The sequence below is a fragment of the Narcine bancroftii genome, chromosome 3 (genome assembly GCF_036971445.1).
Source record: "Narcine bancroftii isolate sNarBan1 chromosome 3, sNarBan1.hap1, whole genome shotgun sequence".
Classification (NCBI taxonomy): domain Eukaryota; kingdom Metazoa; phylum Chordata; class Chondrichthyes; order Torpediniformes; family Narcinidae; genus Narcine; species Narcine bancroftii.
In genome coordinates, this window is record NC_091471.1 from 89,761,277 (window position 1) to 89,785,963 (window position 24,687).

A 24,687-nucleotide genomic window follows, 5' to 3' on the forward strand; every position below is an offset into this window, starting at 1 on the left:
TTCAGGTTGGAGCATTGCCAGAAGCGTTCCAGACAATGGAGTCGTCTTCCTGCATGCTCCCTCCATTAAAATCGGCAGGCTGCCAGAATTGGGATCCACTGCTTGGGAACACGCACCTTCCTCCAGAGAACAGGTAATTCCAGTGCTGTCCTTCACTTGGTGAGTAGTAGACATTTTTTTTTCAGCTCCCACAGGCAGTCTTTATAGTTTTGGCACTGAAAAAATTAAACCTGAGGCTGTAGCAAGTTGTTTAGGCCCCAAATCTTCAGTACTTCAAAAATGTAACTTCTTCTGCACTTGAGGTTTAATCTTTTTACCATTAATGGCCATAATAGTTCCTTAATACTTTAAACTAAAATTTTAAAAGTTTAAACTTGAAAACAAAGGGTTAAAAAACGGGTACTTAAAAGTCCGACCAGAGAGGTCGAGATTACACGTCTAGAATCTATGCCATCTTGCCACGCCCCCTCAGAAAGAGGTTATCTGGAGAACCCTGAAGGGGCAAGTTTCATCAGCAAGCCACATAAGTGGCTGATGGAAATACATCAGTTGTGGATATGCTGGAATAACAAATCTCTCTGAAAACCGACAAAAGCAGTAACCATTTACCTTTCAATAACTAAAGCCTGCTGAACCTTATAAATGTTAAATTCTGTGCACAGTATAAGAATTGCCTGCAACCAGTGAACTTGGAGGTATGAGAAGTGAGATTGGACTGTGAACCAAAGAACTTTTCTGAACTTACACACACATTACATACACATGCGCTTAGAATTAAAAGGTGGTTAAGTTGGGTAAGTTAAATTAAATTGTGATTCTGTTTTCATGTTTAAAGATAATTAAAAGCAACTTTTGTTTAAATAACCATTTGTCTTGGTGAATTTCTATTGCTGCTGGGTTTTGAGGTCCTCTGGGCTCGTAACAATACACATACAATGCACATCACGTAATAATCACATACTGTTTTACATAAAGATATAATTTAAAATGAATAAGATAAATTTTTTGATATGATTTATGTAGTGACTGGGCACTGTTTGTCAGTCACACAGCCTGCAGGAAGAAGCTTTATTCAAGCCTGGCAATCCTGCTATTGATGCTCTGTACTTTCTTCTTGATGGTAATGAGTCAAAGATACTACCTGTACGTGCTGTATGGAAAGGGTCTTCTGTAATTCTTCGAGCACTATTTAAGCAATGTTCCTGGTAAATGTCATCAATGGGGGGAAAAAAGGAGACCCTTGTAGTCCGTTTTGATGATTCTCTGTATTGACTTCCAGTCTGATGTATTGCCGCACACCACATACCACACAATGTTGCAGCTAGACATGGCACTCTCAATTGTGAGCCTGTAAAATGTGTCAAAATGGGGTTCAGTAGCCTTGTACGCCTCAGCTTCCTTCCACTGTCGGTGCTGCTGTGCTTCCTGAGTTGTGTGTCCAGGGTAGGTTGTCCTTTTTATCCAAGGAATTCTGTGCTTTCCGCCCTCTCCATGACAGAACCATTAATACCTAATGGAGAGTGGTCGACCTTCTTCATCCTGAAGTCTACTATCATCACTCTTGACTGGACCACCTTGAGATGTCTATCTCCCTCTTTGATACTCATTCACCTCAGGGGCCCATCCCCAGCTTCTTTCACCCTTTCTATATGTAACTGTACCTATCCTTAATCTTGATGGAAGGTTCAGACCCAAAAACTTGTTTGCCATTTCTTATGGATGCTGTCTGATCTGCTAAGTTTCTCCAGCATCTGCAATTTTATGTTTCTGCTGCACTCAAATGCCATGACCAATGAAAGCAAGCATGTAGGCAACTTCTGTCTACCAGAGTCACTATTTTCATGGAACTATGTACCTATACTCTAAATTTGTCTGTTCTACATCACCTACCAGGGTTGGGTTCACATTTCCTATTAATTGGCCTTTACAATAAATCCTTTGAGTTTGGAAGATGAGGGTAATTTATAATGAAACTTGTTAAAGGTTTGAATGAATGAAGAAGTGGGATATGCAATAGGGAAAAAGATGGACAGCCAGGACTGGCTGAATAACTCAATTTAATGTGGTGGAAAGAATGCTCGTGTAAGGAACATAAAAGGAATGAGAAGCTGAGAGAAGAGAATGACTCTTTGCTTATTTATTAATGAGTAATCTCACCTACATCTAACAACCTTTTAAAAAAAATAAATAAATCTAAATGACCAATTGTCTCTTAGTTGAGCAGTTCTGAGTCCATATTCTTCTGTTTTATCTGCATTAAAAAAAACCAATAGCTGGCATTAGGCTGTGTGCTGGAAAACAAATGGCCAGCTCTAATCCCTGTGTGAGCCTAGTCCTCATTTTCTGCCTGGTCATTGTGATATGGAAGTCAGGGAAAGGCATTTGATCTCCTGCCCCTTTTGATGCACACAACACTGCATCCAAGGGCATAGCTCTGATGCACTGAGCTAAAGGGGTCAGACACATTTAGATCATCAACCTAGATTAAAAAGATCAGTGGTAACTGGTTTCTTCATTTCATTTTACTTAATTAAAATATTTAGTATAATTCAATTACAAATGTATTTTAAGAGTTTACTTTTGTTGTGAAATATTTGGGAGATAAATTGGTAAAATTAGAGTAGGTTACATACATACACACACTTTAAAGCAGATCTTATTTGAAATATTGGAGAATTCATATTCAGTGACTTTACAGAAACTGGAAAATGCTATGCACATTTCACAAGTAGGTGCTAATTGAAATGATGTCATGAATGAATGGAGTGTTGTCTTTAAAGCAACAAGCAGGAGACACTGGTTATTGATAGCTCTTTGCAAAAGTATTGACAGAATGGACAGAAAGGTCACTCCTGGGTTCTTGTTTACCTAAAACAACAGATGGGAGCAGAAGACCAACTCCTATTGTTTGCTGGAGAAGGAGGGGGGGTTTGCAAGTGAGAGAGAGAAGGACATGTTGCTGGCATTTTGCAGTCTGAGATGGAGAGAGAGACACACACAGCTGAAACAAGCCAGGAGAAGCTTGTTGGAACTGAAACAGAAGCTCCAGAGTGGTAGATGGCTGGAAGTGCTATCTGTCTGATGTTTCTCTTGGAATTGGAGAAACAGGAAGGATCTGTGGTAGCCTGAAAGAAGGAGGTTATCATCTGGAGAGCCCTGATGGGGCAAGTTTCATCAGCAAGACATTGAGGTGACTAATGGTGGTACCTCAGTTGTGGAAATCCTGGAGCAACCCACATCTCTCTGCAAACCTACAAGAACCTTCCTGAGCAGTAAACATTTTACCTTTCGAGTACCAAAGCCTAATGAACTTTATACATGTTAAATTCTGTGCACAGTGTAAGAATTGCCAAAGAACTTTTCTTAAATTTACTCACGCATTACATACACGTGCACTTAGAATTAGAAGGGGTTAAGTTAATAGTGGTAAGTTAAAGTTTGATTCTATTTTCATGTTTGAAGATAATTAAAAACAACTTTTGTTTAAGTAATTACTTGTCGTGGTGCATATCTATTGCTGCTGGGTTTTGGGGTCCTTTGGGATCATAACACTTTTTAAAATTGTGTTTAAATGTTTTTCGGTATCTAATTATGACATTTACATACAATTATAAAGCTCTGTCTATGAGCTGGAGAAAGACCATTCGAGCAGGCTGGGGACTGGCCTCATCTGGGGCTTATTTGCTTCTTGTGAGCTACTGCAATTGATTGAACTGACCAAGTTTTTTCTAAATTGAAAAACTTGCCAATATTAAACTTTTGGAGCTTAAATTAAATCACAGACATGAAGTTAGAAGTAGCAATAAATGAAACCATCAAATAAGAAACTGGTGAATAACATTTCAAATCCTAAAAAGTATTTTCTATTTTAATGTGGACGAATTGCTACATTTTAATGTTAAATTTAAAATGAGCACTCTTGATAACCGTCATCCAGTTTTCCTGCTAAAGTTTGGGTATTAATAAGCTGTTAAGTAACTGGCAGTCACATTAATGTTGTCACATTAATGTTGAGTTGACTGTTTTATCATATTTTCTAGGCTCACCGTATGGCAAACACTTATTGTAACAATTTAAATGGTGTCATGACAATCCAAGCAAAACCACTTCAACAGAGACATACAGGAGTGGCTGAAAAAGCACAGTAAGTAGTGGAATAACAAAAAAAAATACAAGCAGAAGGTTGCTATTTGTGGTCTGAAATTGCTGTGAGTAATTACTTTTAAAAACATTCATAAATATGCACTTTTAAAATTTGCACCATTCCATGATTGTGTATGCAAGTTGGGTTAACTCATCTCACACTAACCACACTCTCTTAAGGTCCTCCCATCAGAAAGAAAATTCTCCAATACAGGATCATGCACAACCAAATTCAAGAACAGTTGATAAATTTAAACTTGAAATATATGTTTTCACAGTTTGATACCAGGAGATGTGTGAACGGTAGAAAAGAGAACATTTTTCATGCTTTATTCGCTTCACTTTTTTCTTCTAGACCTTTCATTTCTGAATCTTGGCTTTCTGTGTGCGTCAACTTAGAATTTTATTTTCCTCAAACAAACTTTAATTAAATGCCCTGATGATATTGAATTCATGCCCATAACTCTTGCGCATGCGCCAACCGAACACCAATATGCCATGCATGTGCCAAAGCATAGGAACCAAGATGGCCGCACCCGGCCTATGGACTTCAGGATGCCAATTAATAAATTAAGTATGCACATTTTGGCTCTTATTTGCCCTTTATCCCTGTTATAGTGTGTCAAATACAACATTTATATATTTTAAAAATTCAGTTATATGTGCGGATGGACGGACGCAAGTTGCATAGGTCACAAGTCGGGGAATATCTATTTAAATTCTAATAAATCCCAGGACACCAAGGAATGAATATGCCTGATTTTTAAAAAAGAACTAAAATTTTTAGCTCCCATAAAAATATTTGAGAAGAAATAAATTAGTTTGAAAATAATGAACAATGTAAAATCAATTTTCATTTTCAGGGAATTGGTTGCAAGTAAATATACAAGAAATATATTTAGGCATATTGTTAACCATAAGAAATGAATAAGGGTTATTCATCATTATTGGCCACAACATCATTGGGCAATGATGTAAATTACAGACATTACATAGAAGAGAATAATTTAATATGAGAGCTGAATAATTCCCATCTAAGGAAGTCAGAGGGAAATGAAAATACAATAATTAAAAAGCAAAGTACAGTACATCTCAGATTATCCGAAATCAGATTCTCTGAAATCCTCCTTTATCCGAATTTTTTTTTTAAATTTGGAAAAACGAGGATATCCAAAACAAATTTAAAATCCTCATTTATCCAAATTTTTTTGGAGCTGAATTGAAAAAAAATTCACTCGACGGGAAATTAGAAAGATGATTGTCCTCGTTTCAGGTAATTTCCTTCCCTCTCTCTCTTTCCATTTCTTCTTTACCTTCCCCTATTGATCTTTCTCTCCAATTCTGCCTCTCAAACTGCATGCCACTATCTCTCAGCCGCAAGCGGTCAGTAAAATCCCTTGTCCCGGCGTCATCAAGGAGAGTGGCCTCATGGGCAGGAGTGGGATTTCGGGCTCAGTGTCATTTCCTCTTTGGCACACTGGAGTTCTTGACACTGACTTAGAACCTTACTCTCGCCCTACTACCACACACAAACATCAGACTCTATGGTGTGCGATACGTCTAGGAGAGGATTTGGAGTTGGGACTTGAGTGCCAGGAGCTCCAGTGACCAGAGAGGCAGGAGCCTGCTGACTCGCCAGTGAGTGTTCCACTGGTCCGGGGTGCCTCCCCGGGGATGAGCAGCAGTGGTGGGGATGTGTTGCGGATTGGTGGCAGTGGTTGGGAGGTCTCGGTGATCAGTGGCGCATTACAGTATTTTTTTTGGGGAGAATTAACCATTATTTTAATGATTAAAAAGCTTTCCCTTGTTGTTTATTGTTGTTTAAACATTGATACAAGTGATTTGTTGTTGCTACTGGGCTGTTTTTTAAAAAAAATGACCAGTTCTCAAAAAAAGGTCCAGTCCTGACCATTTCAGATAATCAAACTTGTACTGTAGGCAGATACTAATAGTCTGAAAAAAACAGGAAAATGTTGAAAATACAAAGCAGATCAGGTCTGCTTTTTTGAATGGCTGAGGTATTTTTGTATAAAACAACAATTATAGTGCCTTTTAATTTTTTTTATGCTGGAGTTTCTTTAATTTCTTCCAAGGTTGTACTTGAGATGAGCTTTCACTAACTTTTCCTGTGACGCATTGCTACCTTATGTCAAGCTGCATGCGCCCTTTTCGTACAGATGGCACCGGAACCAAATTGTATCGGATAGAACTGCCAAATATCCCTTTCTCAAGTGGTTTGCTAGTTGAACAGTTTGTGTTAAGTGATTTAAGATACATTGAGCGCTTGTATTGGGGGACAAATTAATTGTATCTTTGACAGCCATATTTTGTCCGTATCAAATTCTGGACTGTTGCTGTTGCACTCAAAGAAAGAGCTTGGAGAGTTTCTTTCACATATTTTGTAACAGTCACCAACTAAATGGCAGGTACACATAATTTAATGTGAATGCAACTATATGCACATTTCACTGCACCTCATAATTTGCTCTGTTTGACTAGAAATTTGGATTATGAAACAAAAAAAATCACAAGTGTAGGACAAAGTGAAATTGACAGCTGGTTGAAAAAACATAACTAGGTCATTAATATCATTAATGCCATTATTCTGCTTGAAGTAATCAGGTTTTTGTTGTCAAGAGAATGTCAAGAAATTAATTGTTTTGCAGCAGCAAATATTCTTATAAATCACATTAAAAATAAATAAATTAGTGTAAAGAAGAGATAATGAGGTAAAGTCTGTAGTTCATTGTCTATTCAGAAATTTGATGGTAGAGGGGAAGAAGAGGGCATGACCTGGGTGTTCAGGGACCTTGAGAATAGAGGCTGCTTTCCTAAGATGCTGCTTCTTGTAGATGTCCTTGATGGAATGAAGACTGATGCCCATGATGGTTCTGGCTGAGTTCACAACTCTATAGACTTTCTTGTCCCGTGCATTGGCCCTTCCATACCAGACAGTGATGGAACCAGTCAGAATGCTCTCCATGATACACCCATAGAAGTATGCAAGAGTCTATCATGTGTTTGATATGCAACTGCTATTTCAAGAAACTAGCAACTCTTGTCTGTTATTGAATTGCTTATTATCACGTCTACCAATTTTCACTGAAAAGTTTTGTTTTATGGGCTATCCAGGCAAGGTCACCTATGCTTAAGTACAGCAAGTAGTGCAATAATAAAATAGAAGTGTTGGGTGTAGTGAAGCAGGATATAAAGTACAGAGTACAATATTACCATGATAAGGTGTAGGATGTGCATAAAAGTACAGTTGAACATTGTGAGGGCCTTTTACTTTACCAATGAGAGTTCCATTCAAAAGTCTGAGAACAACAGGAAAGATGCTGTCTTTGAATCTGGAAAAAGTTTGTCTATATCTAACACTTAAACAGTTTCAATAACTGAAATAGTTCATTTTTAACATTCTAAATATTACACCCCAACCATATGCTGTCCTTCCTTGTGTTATGAGTAATGAAAATTTATTGCCAAACAGACAAGTAAAATGCACCTATGTACAGTAATTCTTACTTGCTGCACCCAAACCTCTACATAAGATACACCAACTACAGTAGTATACATTAAATTGCCACCATGAGCCAAGATAGAAAAAGAGATAATAAATCTAAAAGGATAAATATTCACAGTTGAAGTTGATGCAAGAAAAAAAAAAGTGAAATTTTGATAGTGCATATAGATCTTTTGCTAGTCTGGACTTGTTTATGGTGGGGTTAAGGTAGAATTGGGAGGTTAAACAGCCTGTTTATCAAACAGGCTGTTTGATTAAAATCTGTTCTTGAACTGGACCTTCTGGATGAAGGTAGCAGTGAGAAAGAGCTGTGACCAGGGTGGTGGGAATCCTTTATGATGTTGTCTGCCTTCTTGAGGCAGTCCTTGACATAAATGTCTTCAAGGGAAGGGAGTTGGTGCCTGTGATGTACTTAGTTTGGTTTGCCACTTTCTGCAGCCTTCTGCATTCCTGGCCACTTATATTACCAAACCAGGAACTATACCTTTCACAGTACACTTGTAGAAGTTTTAAAAAATATTTGATGGCATGCCAAATCTCCTCAAGCCTCTTAAAAAGTCGAGGGATTAGTGTGGTTTCTTCACAGTTGATTCGATGTGCTGGCTCCAGAGAGATGCACTGATATGTGAACTTGAAGGAATGAACAACAAAGACAGGCCCCTCAACCTCTCCTTCCTAAATCCACAATAAGCTGCTTGGTCATGCTGAGAGCAAGATTTTTTGGCATCATAAAACCACGTCTTTTTTTGGTAAATTTTATTTTCATTTGTATCAATACAGTATTTATCCATATAATAAAATTTTAAACAATGCAAAAATAATACATAATTTCATATTTTCTCCCCCCTCCCCCAAAAAAGTAGGAAAGATAGAAGAAAAGAAATAAAAGCCTAGCTGATAATCATATAACCTCTTGATTAATTACATTTACGTAGTGATGTTGAACTTTGAATTAAATAAGGTGTAGCGGGATTGGCTGACGCAGTAGATGAAGTCATAGCAATAAAATCCATATAAAGTTTCCAAATCTTATCAAAAATTTTTCTGGTTGATTCTGTAAATTATACATTATTTTCTCCAAAGTTATACAGTTTTGTAGTTCTGTTTGCCATTTATTCAACTCCACATTATTCTCTAATTTCCACGTTACAGATATACGTTTCTTTGCTATTGCTACACTTAAAAACTTCTGATAAGTATCTAACTTCAAATCAAAAATATCTCCTAATAAAAATATTTTAGGATCTTTCAAAACTTGCACCTTCATAATTCATCCCAATAAAATACTTGTATCTTCCCAAAATTTTCATACTTTTTCACATTGCCAACATCTGAAACCTTTATCAGAACAATTTGAATTAATTCCATGTAATTTGTGTGGAGTATAATATAATTGACATTAAAAAAATTAAATGGTACCATTTGGTATCTAACATTAATTGTATTGGTTACACTTTCCTGACATAATTTTGGCTATACTTCTTGAATTTGTGTATTTAAATATAATTTAAGATGATAGTAGGAAAAAGTTGTATTATTTGGTATATTATACTTGTCTTTCAATTGGCCAAAGGTCAAAAAACAACCTAAAAAACAATCCTTTATCCTTTTTTATTCTGCAGTTATACCAAATGTCAAAATAAACATTTTTGACCATAAAAGGAATCAAAGGATTTAGCATTAATAACATTCTAGCCAACTGATAATTCTTCATTTTCCTTTCTACATGTATTCCATTCCATATTTTAAGTATATGTTTCAAAATTGGTGTATCAATTTGCCCTCCACAGTCTTTCATAGCATTTATACAAAATATGCTCAGAATTATTTTCTCCTATTTTACTCATTTCAATCTGTACTCACACTGTCTTTTCACCAATCTGATAACAGGAGGACAAAAATCTAAGTTGAGCTGCTTTATAGTAATTTTTAAAATTAGGCATTCGTAGTCCCCCGATTATATTTCCATATTACTTTTTCCAATGCCATCCTTGCATTTTGTCTCACCAAATAAACCTTCTAACACTTTTATTTAAATCTTGAAAGAACATTATTGGTACAAAAATTGGTAATGATTGAAATAGGTATTGTATTCTGGGAAAAATATTCATCTTTGCATAATTTATCCTTCCTATTAAATCCTTCCATCTTATTAAATCTTATTTAATTTTTTTTTCCAATCAAGGTATGTAATTTAATGTAATTAAATTATTTAAATTGTCAATATTAATTCCTAGATAGTTGACCATCTCCTTCTGCCGTTTAAATTTTGTAATTTTCTTAACTTGAGTGAAATCTGTCTCAGTCATTGGCATTACTTCACTTTTATCAATATTTACATTATAACCTGATATTAACTCATACTCCGCCAATCGAAAATTTACTTTTTTTTAATGAACTTGCAGGGTTTGTAAGATGTAATATCACATTATCTGCAAAAAGACTAATTCTGTAACCAATAAGTTTGGTTTGGGATTCTTTGAAGGCTTATTTAAGAGGACAAATAATAAGTTATACGGCTAAGGTTAAAAAAGAATATATGTCTGAAGTTAACCATTTTGAAAATGAAATAATAAAGATGGATAAAGAATTGCAAAATCAAGTAAATGATGAGAAACAAAGAATATTGGATCTTTAAAAAAAAAAAAAAAATTTAATACAATACAAACATACAAAGGCAAACCCGGCAAAAATATTATGAGTTGGGTGATAGAACACATAAAGTTTTAGCATGGCAAATGAAGACTGAACAATTTATCGAGAAAATTACAGCTATAAAAGAAGATTCAGTTCATCTTACTTCCAAAATACACAGGGCATTAATGACATTTTTATAAGAAATTAGACCAATTGGAATCCTTGAAAGACGGAGATAAAATAGATGAATATCTCTCACATATTTCTTTGCCTCAATTAAATAGAGAAGAGAAGGCTGAATTAATAAATCATTTTACAGTTACAGAAATACATGACATAGTGTTGTCTTTACCAAATAATAAGGCTCCAGGTGAAGATGGTTTTTCTCCAGAATTTTATAAAGAATTTAAAGAGATATTGATTCTTATATTATTGGGATTGTTAGACCAAATGGAAGATCTTTGTGATTTACCCAAGTCATTTTAAAACTGTATTAATAACAGTTATTCCAAAAAAGGGAAGGACCCTTTGCTTCCATCTTCATATAGGCCAATTTCATGCAGATTATAAAATTTTGTCTAAAATAAAGATAATATATTAGCTAAATGTTTACCAAAATTGATTAATATGGACTAAACAGGCTTTATTAAGAATAGAAGATCAGCTGACAATATTGTTAGATTTTTAAATTTGTTAAATATGGCACAGAAAATAAAAATACCATCAGTCGCTTTGGCTTTAGATGCAGAAAAAGCATTTGATAGATTAGAATGGGACTATTTATTTAAAGTATTGAAGGTTCTTTGAATTCCAATAAATTTTATAAATTGGATAAGAAAATTATATAATTGCCCAAAGGCTAGAGTAATTACAAATAGACAAATATCATTTTTTTTTAAATTGGAAAGGTTTTCCACTATCTCCTATTTTATTTGTGTTGGCCATAAACCCTTTAGCAGTGGTGATTAGAAGAGATTATGAGATTGATGATTTTAAGATGACCAATAAAGAACATAAAATCATATTCTTGATCTCTGTTCTGATTCCTCATTTCCTGTGATTTGACCAGTAAGTGTGGTGTCATCAACAAATTTCTAAATTACGTTTGATCCAAACTTGGATCAACAATCAAGAATGTACAGGGAACAAAGCAAGGGACTAAACACGCAGCTTTGAGGTGCCCCGGTCTTGATGGGTAGAGAGGAAGAGGAGGTCATGTTACTGATCTGCATTGATTGGGGTTTGGAAATCAAGAACACAACTGCAGAGGGACAAACAGAGTCCCAGCTCCCTAAGTTTGATTTTTGCTGTTATGATGTCAATGATCAATAGCTGATGTAGGAATTCTTACAGAATGGAGGAATAGTGAGATGATATCAGTTAATGACCTGTGGTCAAGATAGATTAACTGAAATAAGTTGGGGACCTTCCTGTGATGGAAGTTGATTTACTCTTTGAATGTATCTTTACAATGTATGTAATTATGTCAATGCATCTAAAACAGTGCATTGATTTGCAAAATACACAAGGTGCTGGAGAAATCAGATCACACAGTATTGAAAGGAAGTAAAGGATAATCAATGCTTGGGGCCTTATCAAGGTATGAGAAAAAAAATGTTGGAGAAAGAATGGTGTGTGAAATTAAAATGGTTGGCCACTGGGCAATCCCTGCTTTTGGAGCAAACATAGCGAAGGCACTCAATGAAGCAATCTCCCAATCTGCATTCAGTCTCTCCAATGTTGAGACCACAATAGGAACACTGGATGCTGTAGATGAGCCCTGCAGATTTACAAGTGTTGCTTCACTTGGGATTTTTCGGGCCCAAATGGTGGTGAGGGAGGAGGTGTGGGTGTAAGGGAGGCATTTCTTGTGGCTACAGGGAAGTACTAAGGGGGTATCTGTGGTAAGGGGAGGGAAAGATGTGTCTTGGATCACACTGTAGGTGGTAGAAATTGCTGAGGATAATATGTTTGAAGGTCTTAAGTGACTACAAGGGGAATCTTTTCCCTGTTGCGTCTTGTGGAAAAGGTGGCTTGGGCAGATGTGCATGAACTGGACATGATGTGGATAAGAGTATGAATTGAGTTTTTTTGACAATGTTACTGGTAGAATAGATAATGGGAAACCAGTGAATGTTAGGCACTTGACCTTTTATGTCTTTTATGATCTGTACTTAAAGCTGGTCAAATTGGTTAGAGAATGTCATTGAGTACATCACAATGTTCATGCTATCTATTAAGTTTCTCTTTATACGTTATCTGTGGTGTTCTTGCTTACTCACTTGGATTGTCCGTGTTCTTCCCAATGCTTAATTGTAATCTCCTCCATACTCACATTCCTATCTAATTTAGGACCACTTTGAAATATGATATCTACTTCCACCTCAGCTAAGTTGTTGATATAGATCAAAAATAGCTGGGACCTAAGCTATTGGGACCTGGTCCTTCTGGAACCCCACTTGAAACAGTCTGCCAACTTGTGATAGATCTGTTTGTTGCCACACTCAAATAACCAATTCTCAATGTATATTGGTAATACTATCAGATAGAGTTGTGGGTCATTCACTCTGGTCCACAGAATAGGAGTGCATATTTTTTTAATGGTGGAAGATATGCAAGTGAAATAAGCACTTAACAAGGAAAATTATCTGATGGCCTTATTATGAGAGGCTTAACAACAGGGACAATGAAATCTTATTACAGTTGTGTTGTGCCCTGTTACAATGCCAGTGACGGGTTCAAATCTGGTATTGTCTGTAAGGAGTTTGTATGTTTTGTCTATGTCAATTGGATATAATTGGGCAGCATGGGCTCGTGGGCCAGAAGGGCTTGTTACTGTACCGTATGAATACATTTACAATATAACTTCACAGGGCTTCTTTTCTCTTCCTGCCACCAATATGCTCACCATCCCCTTTCAGAATGTTTTGTGTCTACTCAGAAACATCCTTGAGGTTACACAGCTCGACGAATCACTCACGGTCACAGAAACTCCTATTGATGTCCCTGACCATAAATACCCTATTGGTATTTTCTACACTGCTTTACAACATGCTGCCACTGATCTGGCAGCTGCTGTCATTTTTACCTGAGAGATTATTTCCCACCCCAACTCACCCAACAGTATTCTGATTGTGAGTGGGGACAGTCATAGGGGAGACCTGCATTTCTTGCCTCCACCCTCCTGGCAGTCACCCATCGATCTGCCTTTTGCACTCTTCTCAGGGAGTGAACCAGCTGCTCTGTCCAATCCATATAGTCTGAGAGGAGCTGCAGTCAGACACACATAGTGGTCAGCAACTACTGGCAGATATAGTGGTCAGGGACCCTAGTTTCCCATAACAATAGGAGAATACCTTTCCACTAGTTGCCATGGCTGTCCCCTTTAACAATTCAATTGAAAATGTAAAACTTCCCTTGCTTTATTTGGTTGCTGCTTGCCCTCCTCATCAAAGCCTGAGTTCAGCAATGCTTGCACTCTCTCCTTAACAGTAGCACTTTAAACTTCAACACTGCCCTTTTTAAAATGGCCTCTCAGATAGATCTTGCCTGCCTTTTGGTTTGATGCTTGGCCTACACTAACAAAACAAACAGTTGTGCACCTGATGCACACTTTGCAAATGACTGGTGTTCTTCCTCCACTTTCTAAGTCCAAAACAAAAATAGGCTGGTTAGGAGTGAGTGGAGGAGAAATACCTTCATCTAGAGATTGCTAAGTCTTTTGAATTCTCTACTTTGGAAGGTTATATAGGCTCAGTCATACTGGAGATTGATAGATTTCTTGATGTTAAGAGAATCAATGGATGGGGAATTGAAGTTGATCAGCCATGATTTTGATATATGGTGGAGCAGGATTGCTCCTGTTTCGTATGCTCCATGCTCTTAATAATTCAGTCCCTGGAATAAATGATGTGATTCCATTGTATTATTGATTGTGTTTTGTACCTATCCAGTAGCTTTAAATAATTTGTGTTTCTTGAGTCTGAATCCTGCCATTTTAATGAATACCATAGTTTTCTAACATCTAGATTTGAACATTCTAAATGCTTTCTGCTGTAATTTTACATGGACTTTCTTTACAGTGTCCTGACTTCATCTTCACAGTTCCTTCTTAAAATACTGCATTTTTTGGAAGGATAACAATGTTCCTTAATCTGGGAAATTAAAAGATGAAATTGGGCAAATATTTAATTGGAATGACGGGACCCATTTAACATTTTATGTTATGGATTTTCTTCTGCTGGAAGTTGAGAAGGATCATCTGCCAAATATGATGTGCAACTTTTTTCATTTAAAGGTGTGACCAAGATGAGAAACAGCTGAATATGGGCTCTAGTTTTTTATCTGCCATACAAAATCGTGTGGGACGGACTGCGGAGCACAGTGTTCTCTCAGCATCCCGCATCATTCAGGCATCTTCAAGAAAGACGGTGACTCAACGAAAGCTGCCTTCACTTTGTTCAGAACTGCTAAAGTTGAAAGCTGCCAGTGTCTACAGTGATGAGATCCTTCGGGGAACTAAATTGTGAGTGGTACCTGGAATCACAGTGGAAAATGCTGTGGATATGAACACAAAAATTGTTTGTTGTTAATTTCTATGCAAAGAAAGAATATACATTTGTTTTGTATCCAATCTATAAAGTTAAATTTCAAACATCTTTTTGGAAGCAAACAAATTTGGACTCTCTCTGGTCTTGCAAATCACAGATCAGGTAAAACTATTGCTGCTATTGAAATATTGGACAGAGCACTAGGAAAATGTTCATCTAATGATCAGCCAGCTGATTCTGGGTTTGACTGGTCAGTCATGAGAGTGATGGCACCTCTTAGGCTGCAGTAGTACTTATTAATCTTCTGGGATGTCAGTTAAGATTATATTATCTCCGGAGATAAAAGGTACCAACTGAATTAAGCCAATGTAAGTACACTGCTTAGCTAATTTCCATTCACAGTATATTTCTAACGATATAATTGTGTTATAAAATTTCTGATCTGGACCTTACAGGTGTAGTTGTGAGACTGTTCCATTGTTACCAACTAAAAATAAAAGCAACTTCTGGCATCCACTGTGCACAATTAAAGGCTGAAGTCTGGAAGTTGCTGTCAGCAATACCCTGCTCCTCAAGAAGTGTGTTGTAGTCTTTGCCAATGGAACCAAGGTAGACATCTCTGATTTGTCAAACAAATTAATTTCCCACTGTTCCTGCTGTAATGACCAGTGAAGTAGTTCAGTCAAAACAAATGCTGGAGAAACACTAGGTCTTACAGCATCCATAGGAGGTAAAGATGTATATTTTTGGCCTGAGCTAAGGTATGAGTAAACAGTAGGCAAGTGCTTGAATTAAAAGTAGGGGTAAGAGACCGAGTACAGACCAACCAACAAAAGGTGTTAATTGGATATGGAAAATGGGCAGGCTATTTTCTTTTGAATATTTGAGTTTTTCGTACCTATATTTTTGTCATATAACCATACATAATCCATTATATAGGATGGTTTATACAACACCTCCAAAAAAAGCCCACCAACCCCCTCCCCCACAAATAATAACCTCATGGTAAACAAAAAGAAGAAAGAAAGTGATTAGTAAGGAAAGAAAAGAAAAAGAAAGAAGGGGTGCCAAAATCTCACCACCATCCACTCAATTCGAGCTTTTTCAGTTCTATTTATCTATCTATCTATTTATTTATTTATTTATTCCAAGGAGTTCACAAGGTTTCACGAGGTTTAGGGAAAGCGATTTATAAATTTATACTTACAATATGTAAAAATGGGCACCAAATTTTCAATAAAGTGTCCTAATTATTCCTTAAATGTATTCTTATCAAGAGGTATACACTATGTTTTTTGCGTGCCAGCTTTCTAAACCTAAATATGAATCAGATTTCTGCGTAACTGCTATACATTTTCTTGCAGCTGCTAATGCAATTTTCACATTCCTTTTGATTCAAATTCAATTTCAACTTTGCTCTTATTGCCAAAATATTACCCAGTGGCGCTGTGAGCAGTGGAAGAAAGCACAGCCACCACGTTGAGGGTCGTTAACTACAGTCTTTATTCAAATTCAGCCCGCCCCTTTAAGGGCAGCATGAGCTCAGTCACCTGGTGCTTCGCCATCTGAGTCCACAGGGCAGACATAAACTGCGCCCCTCTGTCGCTAGTGATGTGCACCTGGACTCCGAAACGGGCGATCCATTGGCTGACCAGAGTCCTGGCGCACGTCTTCGTAGAGGCCTCCTTAATCGGGACGCCCTTGGGCCACCTTGTGGCCTGATCCACCACCGTGAGGAGGTAACGAGCCTCCTTGGACACCAACAGGGACCCGACATCATCAACATGGATGTGTTGGGATCTGCGAACCGCTGGGTGAAGTTCTGGATGGGGGCTTGCATGTGTCGCTGGACCTTGGAGGTCTGGCACCTGGTACAGTTCCTGGCCAGTTCCGTCACCTCCTTCTTCAGCCCGTGCCGCACAAACCCCTCTGCGACCATCCGCATCGTTGTCTTTACCACTGGGTGAGCGAGGTCATGGATCAGATTGAAGACCTTCGCCCTCCACTACGGCAAGACCATCGGGGCATAGTGCCTGTTGAGACGTCGCAGAGCAACGTGTCCGGGCTGCTTGGCACCCAGACATCCTTGAGTTTGAGGCCCGAGATAGCGGTCCACAAGACCTGCGTCTCCGCATCGTTCCTCTGTGCCTGAGCCAGTTGCTCGTAATCCAGGCTGGGCGTAAGAGTGTTGATGGCTGGATGGGAGAGTGCATCTGCCACTACATTGTCCTTGCCAATCCTGTGTCGGATGTCAGTCATGAACTCAGACATGTACAAGAGGTGGCGCTGCTGTCTGGCGGACCACAGATCCTTGGCCATCGCCAATGCTTGAATGAGGGGCTTGTGATCCGTGAAGGCTGTGAACGGCCTACCCTTGAGGAAGTAGCGGAAATGGCAGATGGCCCAATACAGCGCCAGGAGCTCCCGGTCGAAAGTGCTTTATTTGAGCTCGGGGGGTGCAGCTGCTTGCTGAAAAAAGCCAGTGGGCGCCATTGTCCATTGAGTCACTGTTCCAGAACCCCCCCCCCACTGTCATAGCTGAGGCGTCCACAGAGAGCACCGTGTGCGCCTCCAGCTACGGGTGCACCAGCAGTGTGGTGCTGACTAGAGCCTCTGTCGCGATGAAAGCCCTGTCCGCCTCCTCTGACCACTATAGTCTTTTCTTTGGTGGCCATGAGCGCGAAGAATGGACGCTAGGTGCGCACGGCTCCGGGGATGAAACGATGGTAAAAGTTCACCATCTCTGCGAATGCTTGGAGGCTTTAATGCTTTCAGGGTGGAGGGTTTGGGGAATTGTTGAACAGCCGCTATCTTTTCCGGCGCCGGCGTGGCCCCAGCCGCCGAAATGGTGTGCCCCAGGAACTGGAGGGACTCATTGCCGAATTGGCATTTAGCTGCATTGACTGTGAGGCCGAAGTCCGCCAGCCGGGCAAAGAACGTGCAGAGGTGGGCTTTGTTTTAGTTGCGATTGCGACTGGCAATGAGAATATCGTCCAGGTAAATGAACACAAAGTCCAGGTCTCTTCCAACCACGGCCATGAAGCGCTGGACCATTTGGGCTGTGTTCTTTAGACCGAAGGGCATACACAGGAACTCGAAGAGGCCGAACGGGGTGATAATGGCCGTCTTACCCACGTCGTCTGGATGCACTGGAATCTGATGGTATCCCCGCACGAGGTCCACTTTGGAGAAAACCCGTGTGCCGTGGAGGTTGGCGTAGAAGACCTGTAAGTGGGGCACCGGGTACCTTTCGGGGATGGTTGCGTCTTTCAACTGATGGTAGTCCCTGGGGGGGTGGTGGATGTTGTCGTCTATGCTCGCTGCCGTATCTTGGTTCAGAGCGCTCATGACATGATAGAACATCGTGAGGACATGATAGAACATCGTGAGGAGATGTTGCGGAGTTGAAATTGTGCTTCTGCCTGCCCAAACCTCATTTTCCGTCGGTGGGTCCAAAAGTCCTAACCTCTGCTGAATCCATGGTGTTTTGAGTCCAGAAAAACATCTGGGCTCGTCGGGGTCATCACTGTGGCAGTGTGAGCAGTGGAAGAATCACAGCCACCACGTTGAGGGTCATTAATGACAGTTTTTATTCAAATTCAGCGCGCCCCTATAAGGGCAGCATGAGCTCAGTCACCTGATGCATTGTGACATCATAATCACTGCCCAGGGTGCGCGCTGGAAGGGATGCTGGAGTCAGAGAGAAACCTCTGATGATGCCATTTCCCTATGGCTGCCCTGCCACGTGGCGATACAAACGGGGCCGGTTCGTCATGAGGATGTGCGCCGCCACACAACCCAATAATAACAACATTGGATCTTGTGGAAATTTAATTGCAGTGACTTGTTCCAAAAATGTTCCTAATTCTATCCAAAATGGTCTTAATTTTGGACATGACCATGTAGAATGTAAAAAAAAAGTCCCAGTCTCTTGATTAATCTGAAATATTTTTCTGATAGATCTGACTTCAATCTATTTAATTTTTGTGGGGTAAGATATAATTGCACTGAACCAATCTATATCTTACATTTATTGTATTTGTCATACTATCATGATTTAATTCTGACCAATTTTCTTCCCCAATAAATAATAATTAAATCTGTTTCCCATCTTTGTCGAGATCTATGAATTTCCTGCTTTTGAGTTCATTTTTGCAATAATATATACATGGCTGAGATAAATTACTTAATAAATTTATTACAAATCAAGGTTTCTATTTCACTCCTTTCAGGTAATGTTGATGGATTATGTCATAAATATGCTTTTATTTGATGTTGTATTATTTTGTATTCCATATTTTTTTATTTGATCAAATGACATTAATTTCCTCCTTCATAATAGCCTGCCTGCTATGTTTCTAATCCCCTTTGAAAACCAAATATTCAAAAGTTGATTATTTATTGTAAATGGGATGTCTATGTTGATTGAATATCATTTTAGATAATACAGGATTCCTTGTTCCCATTTTAGATTTTACTTTATTCCATATTTTAAATAAAATGCTTCAATAGTGAACTTTCCCTGTCACCGAATATTAATCTCAGTTCCCATTTATATATAAAACCTTCTGATGTCTTCTCGCCTATATTTTCCATCTCTATCTTAATCCATGCTGGCTTCTCTCCCTCTTCAAAAAAAAAAGAGAAATCTCATTTACATTGCTTCGTATTAAATGCTTAAAATTTTGAAGATGTAGACCTCCTGATTCAAATTTCCACGTTAATTTTTCCATTGCAACCTTTGACATCTTGCCCTTCCAAAGAAATTTCCTTACATATTTATATAATTCCTGTAAGAATTTTTGTGGCAAGGATATAGGTAATGTTTGAAATAGGTATTGTACTTTAGGAAATATAATAATTTTAATATTCTTCCTAGTAATGTTATTGGCAATTCCATCTATTTTTTAAAGTCTTCATCAATTTTCTTGTAAAGGGGTATAGTTCAGTTTAAATGTATAATTTAAGTTATTATCTACCCTTATCCCTAAATATTTTGTTCCAATTTACCTTGTATCCAGATAATATTCCATATTCTTTTAATCTTAAATGTAGTTTATGTAATCCTTCTGGTTCTGTCAAGTAAATTCTGTCATCTGCAAATAAATTAATCTTGTATTCCTCTCTGTCATCTTTAAAACCTTTAATATCAGAGACAGATCTAATCAATTCTGCAAGTGGGTCTATTGCCAAAATAAATAAATAAAGCTGAAGTTAAATGGAAGGGCACAGATATTTGCCCAAAAATTACAACCTTGGCTTTTGGTACATTATATAAAGTTTTAATCCAATTAGCAACTACCTGTCCCAACCCAAATTTTTCAAGCACTTTGAATTTATCCATTCTAATTTATCAAATGCTTTTTCCGTATCTAAAGCCACTGCTACATTAAATCTCCTCTCTTTTGTGCCAAATGTATTATACTCAATAGTCTTGTTACATTATCTGCTGATTTTCTGTTCATAATAAATCCAGTCTGGTCCAAATTTATTAACCAGTAAAAAATTTTGCCAACCTATTCGCTAATATCTTTGCTACTATTTTGTAATCTGCATTTTATAACGAAATAGGTCTATATGATGATGGTTTTAAAGGATCCCTTTTTTGCTATTAGTTATTATTGCTGTATTAAAAGATTACAGGAAGGTATGCGTTTCCGCTGCCTGTGCTAGTACCTCCATAAAAGGAGAATTGATAAATCCTTAAACTCTTCATAAAATTCAGGCAGGAAACCATTTTCTCCCAGAGACTGATTACTTTGTAATGAGCTGAGTGCTTCCCTCACCTCTATTGGGGTAAAAGAGGCAGCCAGTTCTCTTTGATCTTTCAAATTTAATTTAGGTAAATTTATATGTAACATAAAATTATCTATTTTATTGTCATCACTGAGAGACTCTGATATAGTTTTATATAAAATTGTTTGAAATTTTCATTAATTTCTTTAGGCTTATAAGTAATTAAATTAAAATTATTTTTAGTTGCAATAATCATTCTCGATATTCGGATTTTAACTGCCGCGCAAGAACCTTGTGTCCTTTCACCTAATTCAAAATACCTCCGTTTAGTTCTCATTATTGCTTTCTCTGTTCAGCCCGCCCCTTTAAGGGAGAGGGAGCGCACGATGATGCCGATGCCAATATAAACCTGTGGTAAAAGTTTATCGTACCGACGAATTCCTGTAGCCCTTATTCCATATGTAGGTTAGTGAAGTGCCGGACTGCCTTAACCTTCTCGTGGAGGGGTGTAGCCCTGTGTCTGTTTATCCTCAGGAAGTTAATAGTGTCCAGGCCGAATTGGCACTTGGCAGGGTTAATCGTCAGCCCGAACTCACTCAACCGGGTGCACAGTTGTTTCAAGTGGGCAGCATAGTCTTTGTGGCTGGCAATGAGCTGCTGAAAAGTTTGTGCCACGTTCTTTAGACTGAAGGGCATGTGGAGAAATTCATACAAGCCAAAGGGGTTATAATTGCTGTTTTGGGAACGTCCTGGGGGTGAACTTGGATTTGGTGGTACTCCTGGATGAGGTCCACCTTGGAGAATACCTGTGCCCTGAGCAGGTTGGCGGCAAAGTCTTGGATGTGGGGCACAGGATATCTGTCCGGCATGGTGACCTCATTGAGGCAGCAGCAGTCACCACATTATCTCCACCCCTGCTGATTTGGGCACCATGTGGAGGAGGGAGCCCAGGGACTGTCGGAGCACTGCACAGTCCCCAGCTCCTCCATTTTCTTAAACTCCTTTGCTAGCTGAGCTTTTCGGGAGGGAGTTGGTGTCCCTCGACGTGGGCCAAGGAGCCCTCATTCAAAATGTGGTGCCTTACCCTGTGCTTTGGCTTGGCTGCCGAGAACTGTGGTGTCAATATTGAGGGAAACTCTACCAGGATATGGGCAAATCCATTGTCTGGGAGTGTTAGAGTCCAGGTGGGTGGTGGCTAGCTCGACTTCCTCCAGAGGCAAAGCCTGAGAAGTTCTTGCATGCACCAAGCATTGTCCTTTGAGATCGACAAGTAGGCAGTGGGCCCGAAGGAAGTTGGCCTCCAGGAGATGTTGTGCCATTCCTGCGAGGGTGAAAGCCCATATAAATCAGCTGTGCTGAACCAAAGGGGAATGATATTGCAGGTTCCAAAAGTCTGAATGGAGGACCTGTTGGCTGCCCTTAGTGCTGGGCCCTGCTAGCCATTGCGGGTGTCAAGGCCTGCGGGGGGGTAGGGGGGTGTAGGACGCTTATCCTGGCACTATTGCCAACCAGGAAATGTCTGCCTGACAAGGAGTCCCAGACATAGAGGAGGCAATCATGTGGGGCAACTGTCGCAGCCATGAACAACAGTTAGCCAGGCTGTTTCCTGGAAATCAGCAGGGTGGGTGGCATCTACGGGCCTCCGCACCCCATCACTGATAATAGCAGAATTGTCCCTGGGTATTAACTTGCCTCATTGCTGGCATTGGTTTTGCAGGCAGCTATTTGTGGGCTGATGTTGTCTATGATGGTGCTGGTGTTCTTTTTTGCTCTCCAGAGATGTCCGCCCAGGCCGCGGCCCTCCGAGGTTTGCTGAATCTTCATCCGTAAGCAAGAGTCAGATATCCTTGGGCAGCTGCTTCAGAAAATCTGCTCAAAGAGCAAGCAAGGTTTGTGGCCCTCGGTCAAAGTGAGCATCTTGCTCATTAGAATGATGGGGCCCTGTCCCCCAATCCATCTGTATGCAGCGTTCACGCCAGGAGAGCCTAAGAGTGTGGGTTAACAGCTCTTTGAGGGCCACGTATTTGCCTTCCTCTGGAGGCTGCCACAGGAAATCTACGACTCTCGCAGCTGTGCCCTGATCAAGAGCATTCATGACGTAGAAGTAGCAGGTGTCATCTGCAGTGACGTGTTGAAGCTGAAACTGAGCCTCGATCTGCTCAAACCATATGTGTGGCTGCAACACCAAAATCCTTGTGTGCCTGAGTGAGACTGCGTGGATGGTCGCTGGCTCCACTTGATCTTTCATCTTCGGGTCCAACTGCTGTTTGGACCCTTACTATATCGTGGACTCCAATATAGTATTTGTGCTTCGTTAACATGGAGAAGAACGATATGCACACCAAAGCCTTGGAAAATGAGACTGGTTTATTGCTCTAGCTGTCGCACTTATATTGGCCCCAGGTGCTGATTTCAGGGCCCCGTGTCATCAGAGCAGCAGCTTGGGATTGGTTAGCATTCCTGCCAGAGTCCCCATTTTCCTGAAGTGCAGAAGTTCACCTGGGATGGCGGCTGGTGTCACTCCCAGGTCCACACGTTTGCCTCCGTGCATGGGCCGCTACACTGCAATCTTGGCATCACATTAATTTTAATACAATTTGCTCTTTCCCATGAGAGTAATTGGCAGATCTTTCCATTTCTGTAAATCCTTCTCTTTTTCAAAGGAGTGTAATTAAATTTATACAGGTTCTGTAAATTATTATCTGTCATTATTCCTAAATATTTGATTCCATCTATCTTGCATTTAAATCTTCTACATTTTTGATATTTTTCATAATCAAACATTTTCAATGGCATTATCTCATTCTCCATATTTATTTTATAACCTGATACTCTTCTATGTTTTAATATTGTTTGTAATTTTTTACCAAGGATTCAGCTGGGTCAGACATATATAATAGCACATCATCAGCAAATAAGCTAATTTTGTGTTCTTCCTGTCCAATGTTGAAGCACTTTATATCAAGATCTCTCCTTATAATCTCCACCAGTGGTTCAATAGCTAGGATAAAAAGTCCCGGAGACAGAGGTCACCACTGTCAACTCGATCTATTCAAGTAAAAAAAATTACTGACATCTGATTATTAGTTATAATTTTGGCTTGTGATTTAAGATAAAGTTCTTATCCAGTTTATACATTTTCTTCCTACACCAAATTTTTCCAAAGTTTTAAAAAAGAAAATAAATTCTAATTAATAGAATGCTTTTTCTGCATCTAAGGTGATAGTTATACTTGCATTCAACTATGATTTTGATTTTGCTATATGTATTATTAAAAGTCTTCCTTTGACAAATCCCACCTGATCTGGATGTATTAATTTTGGTAGATATTGTCCCAATCTATTAGCTAATGCCTTTGCTAATATTATAATCAGCTTTAAGGAGTGATATAGGTCTATATGATGAAGTTTTTAATGGGTCTCTACTTCTCTTTAGTAGGACTGTATTTATAGCAGTTAAGAAAGATTCAGGGTGCATCTGGGTCTCCACCACCTGGTGCAATATATCCATCATAAGAGGCATCAATAAATCTTTAAATTGTCTGAAGAACTCGGGAGGAAACCCATCCTCCCCCTGAGATTTGTTAGCTTGTAAATTACCAAGGCTTTCTCGATTTCTTGTGAAAGGGGCATCTAAATCAATTCTTTCTCTATCTTCTAATTTCAGAAGTTAAAAATTCATCCTTCTTATTTTCATCTCCTAAGAATTCTGATTTATATAGTTTCATAAAATATTGTCTAAAAATATTTTTTTTATTATATGTCATAATATCAGCCTCAAGTTTTATTGTATTTATCATTCTAGATTACTCCTCTGCCAAGAGAAAACTTTGTGCCTTTTCTCCTAATTCATAATATTTTTATTTGGTTTTTAATTTTTTTTACATTCTTTAAGTTTGTAATGTGTTATATTTCAATTTTTTATTCTCTAACAGTCTATATTTTTCGTGACCCTGTTTTCTGATGTTCTTTTTCCAATTTCGTTATATCTTTCTTTAGTGTTACGAGCCCAGAAGACCCCAAAACCCAGCAGCAATAGATATTCACCAAGACAAATGGTTTCTTAAACAAATGTTGCTTTTAATTATCTTGAAACATG

At 38.7% G+C, this 24,687-nt stretch overlaps 1 protein-coding gene across 1 annotated transcript in view; it reads left to right on the forward strand.

Moving 5' to 3' along the window:
* LOC138756697 (protein FAM149A-like) overlaps positions 1-24,687 on the forward strand; it is a 174,309-nt gene that overhangs the window by 121,604 nt on the left and 28,018 nt on the right. Inside the window, 2 exon segments of the mRNA XM_069923084.1 lie at positions 4,041-4,144; positions 14,601-14,828. Of these exon segments, the coding sequence (XP_069779185.1) occupies positions 4,041-4,144; positions 14,601-14,828 (332 nt within the window).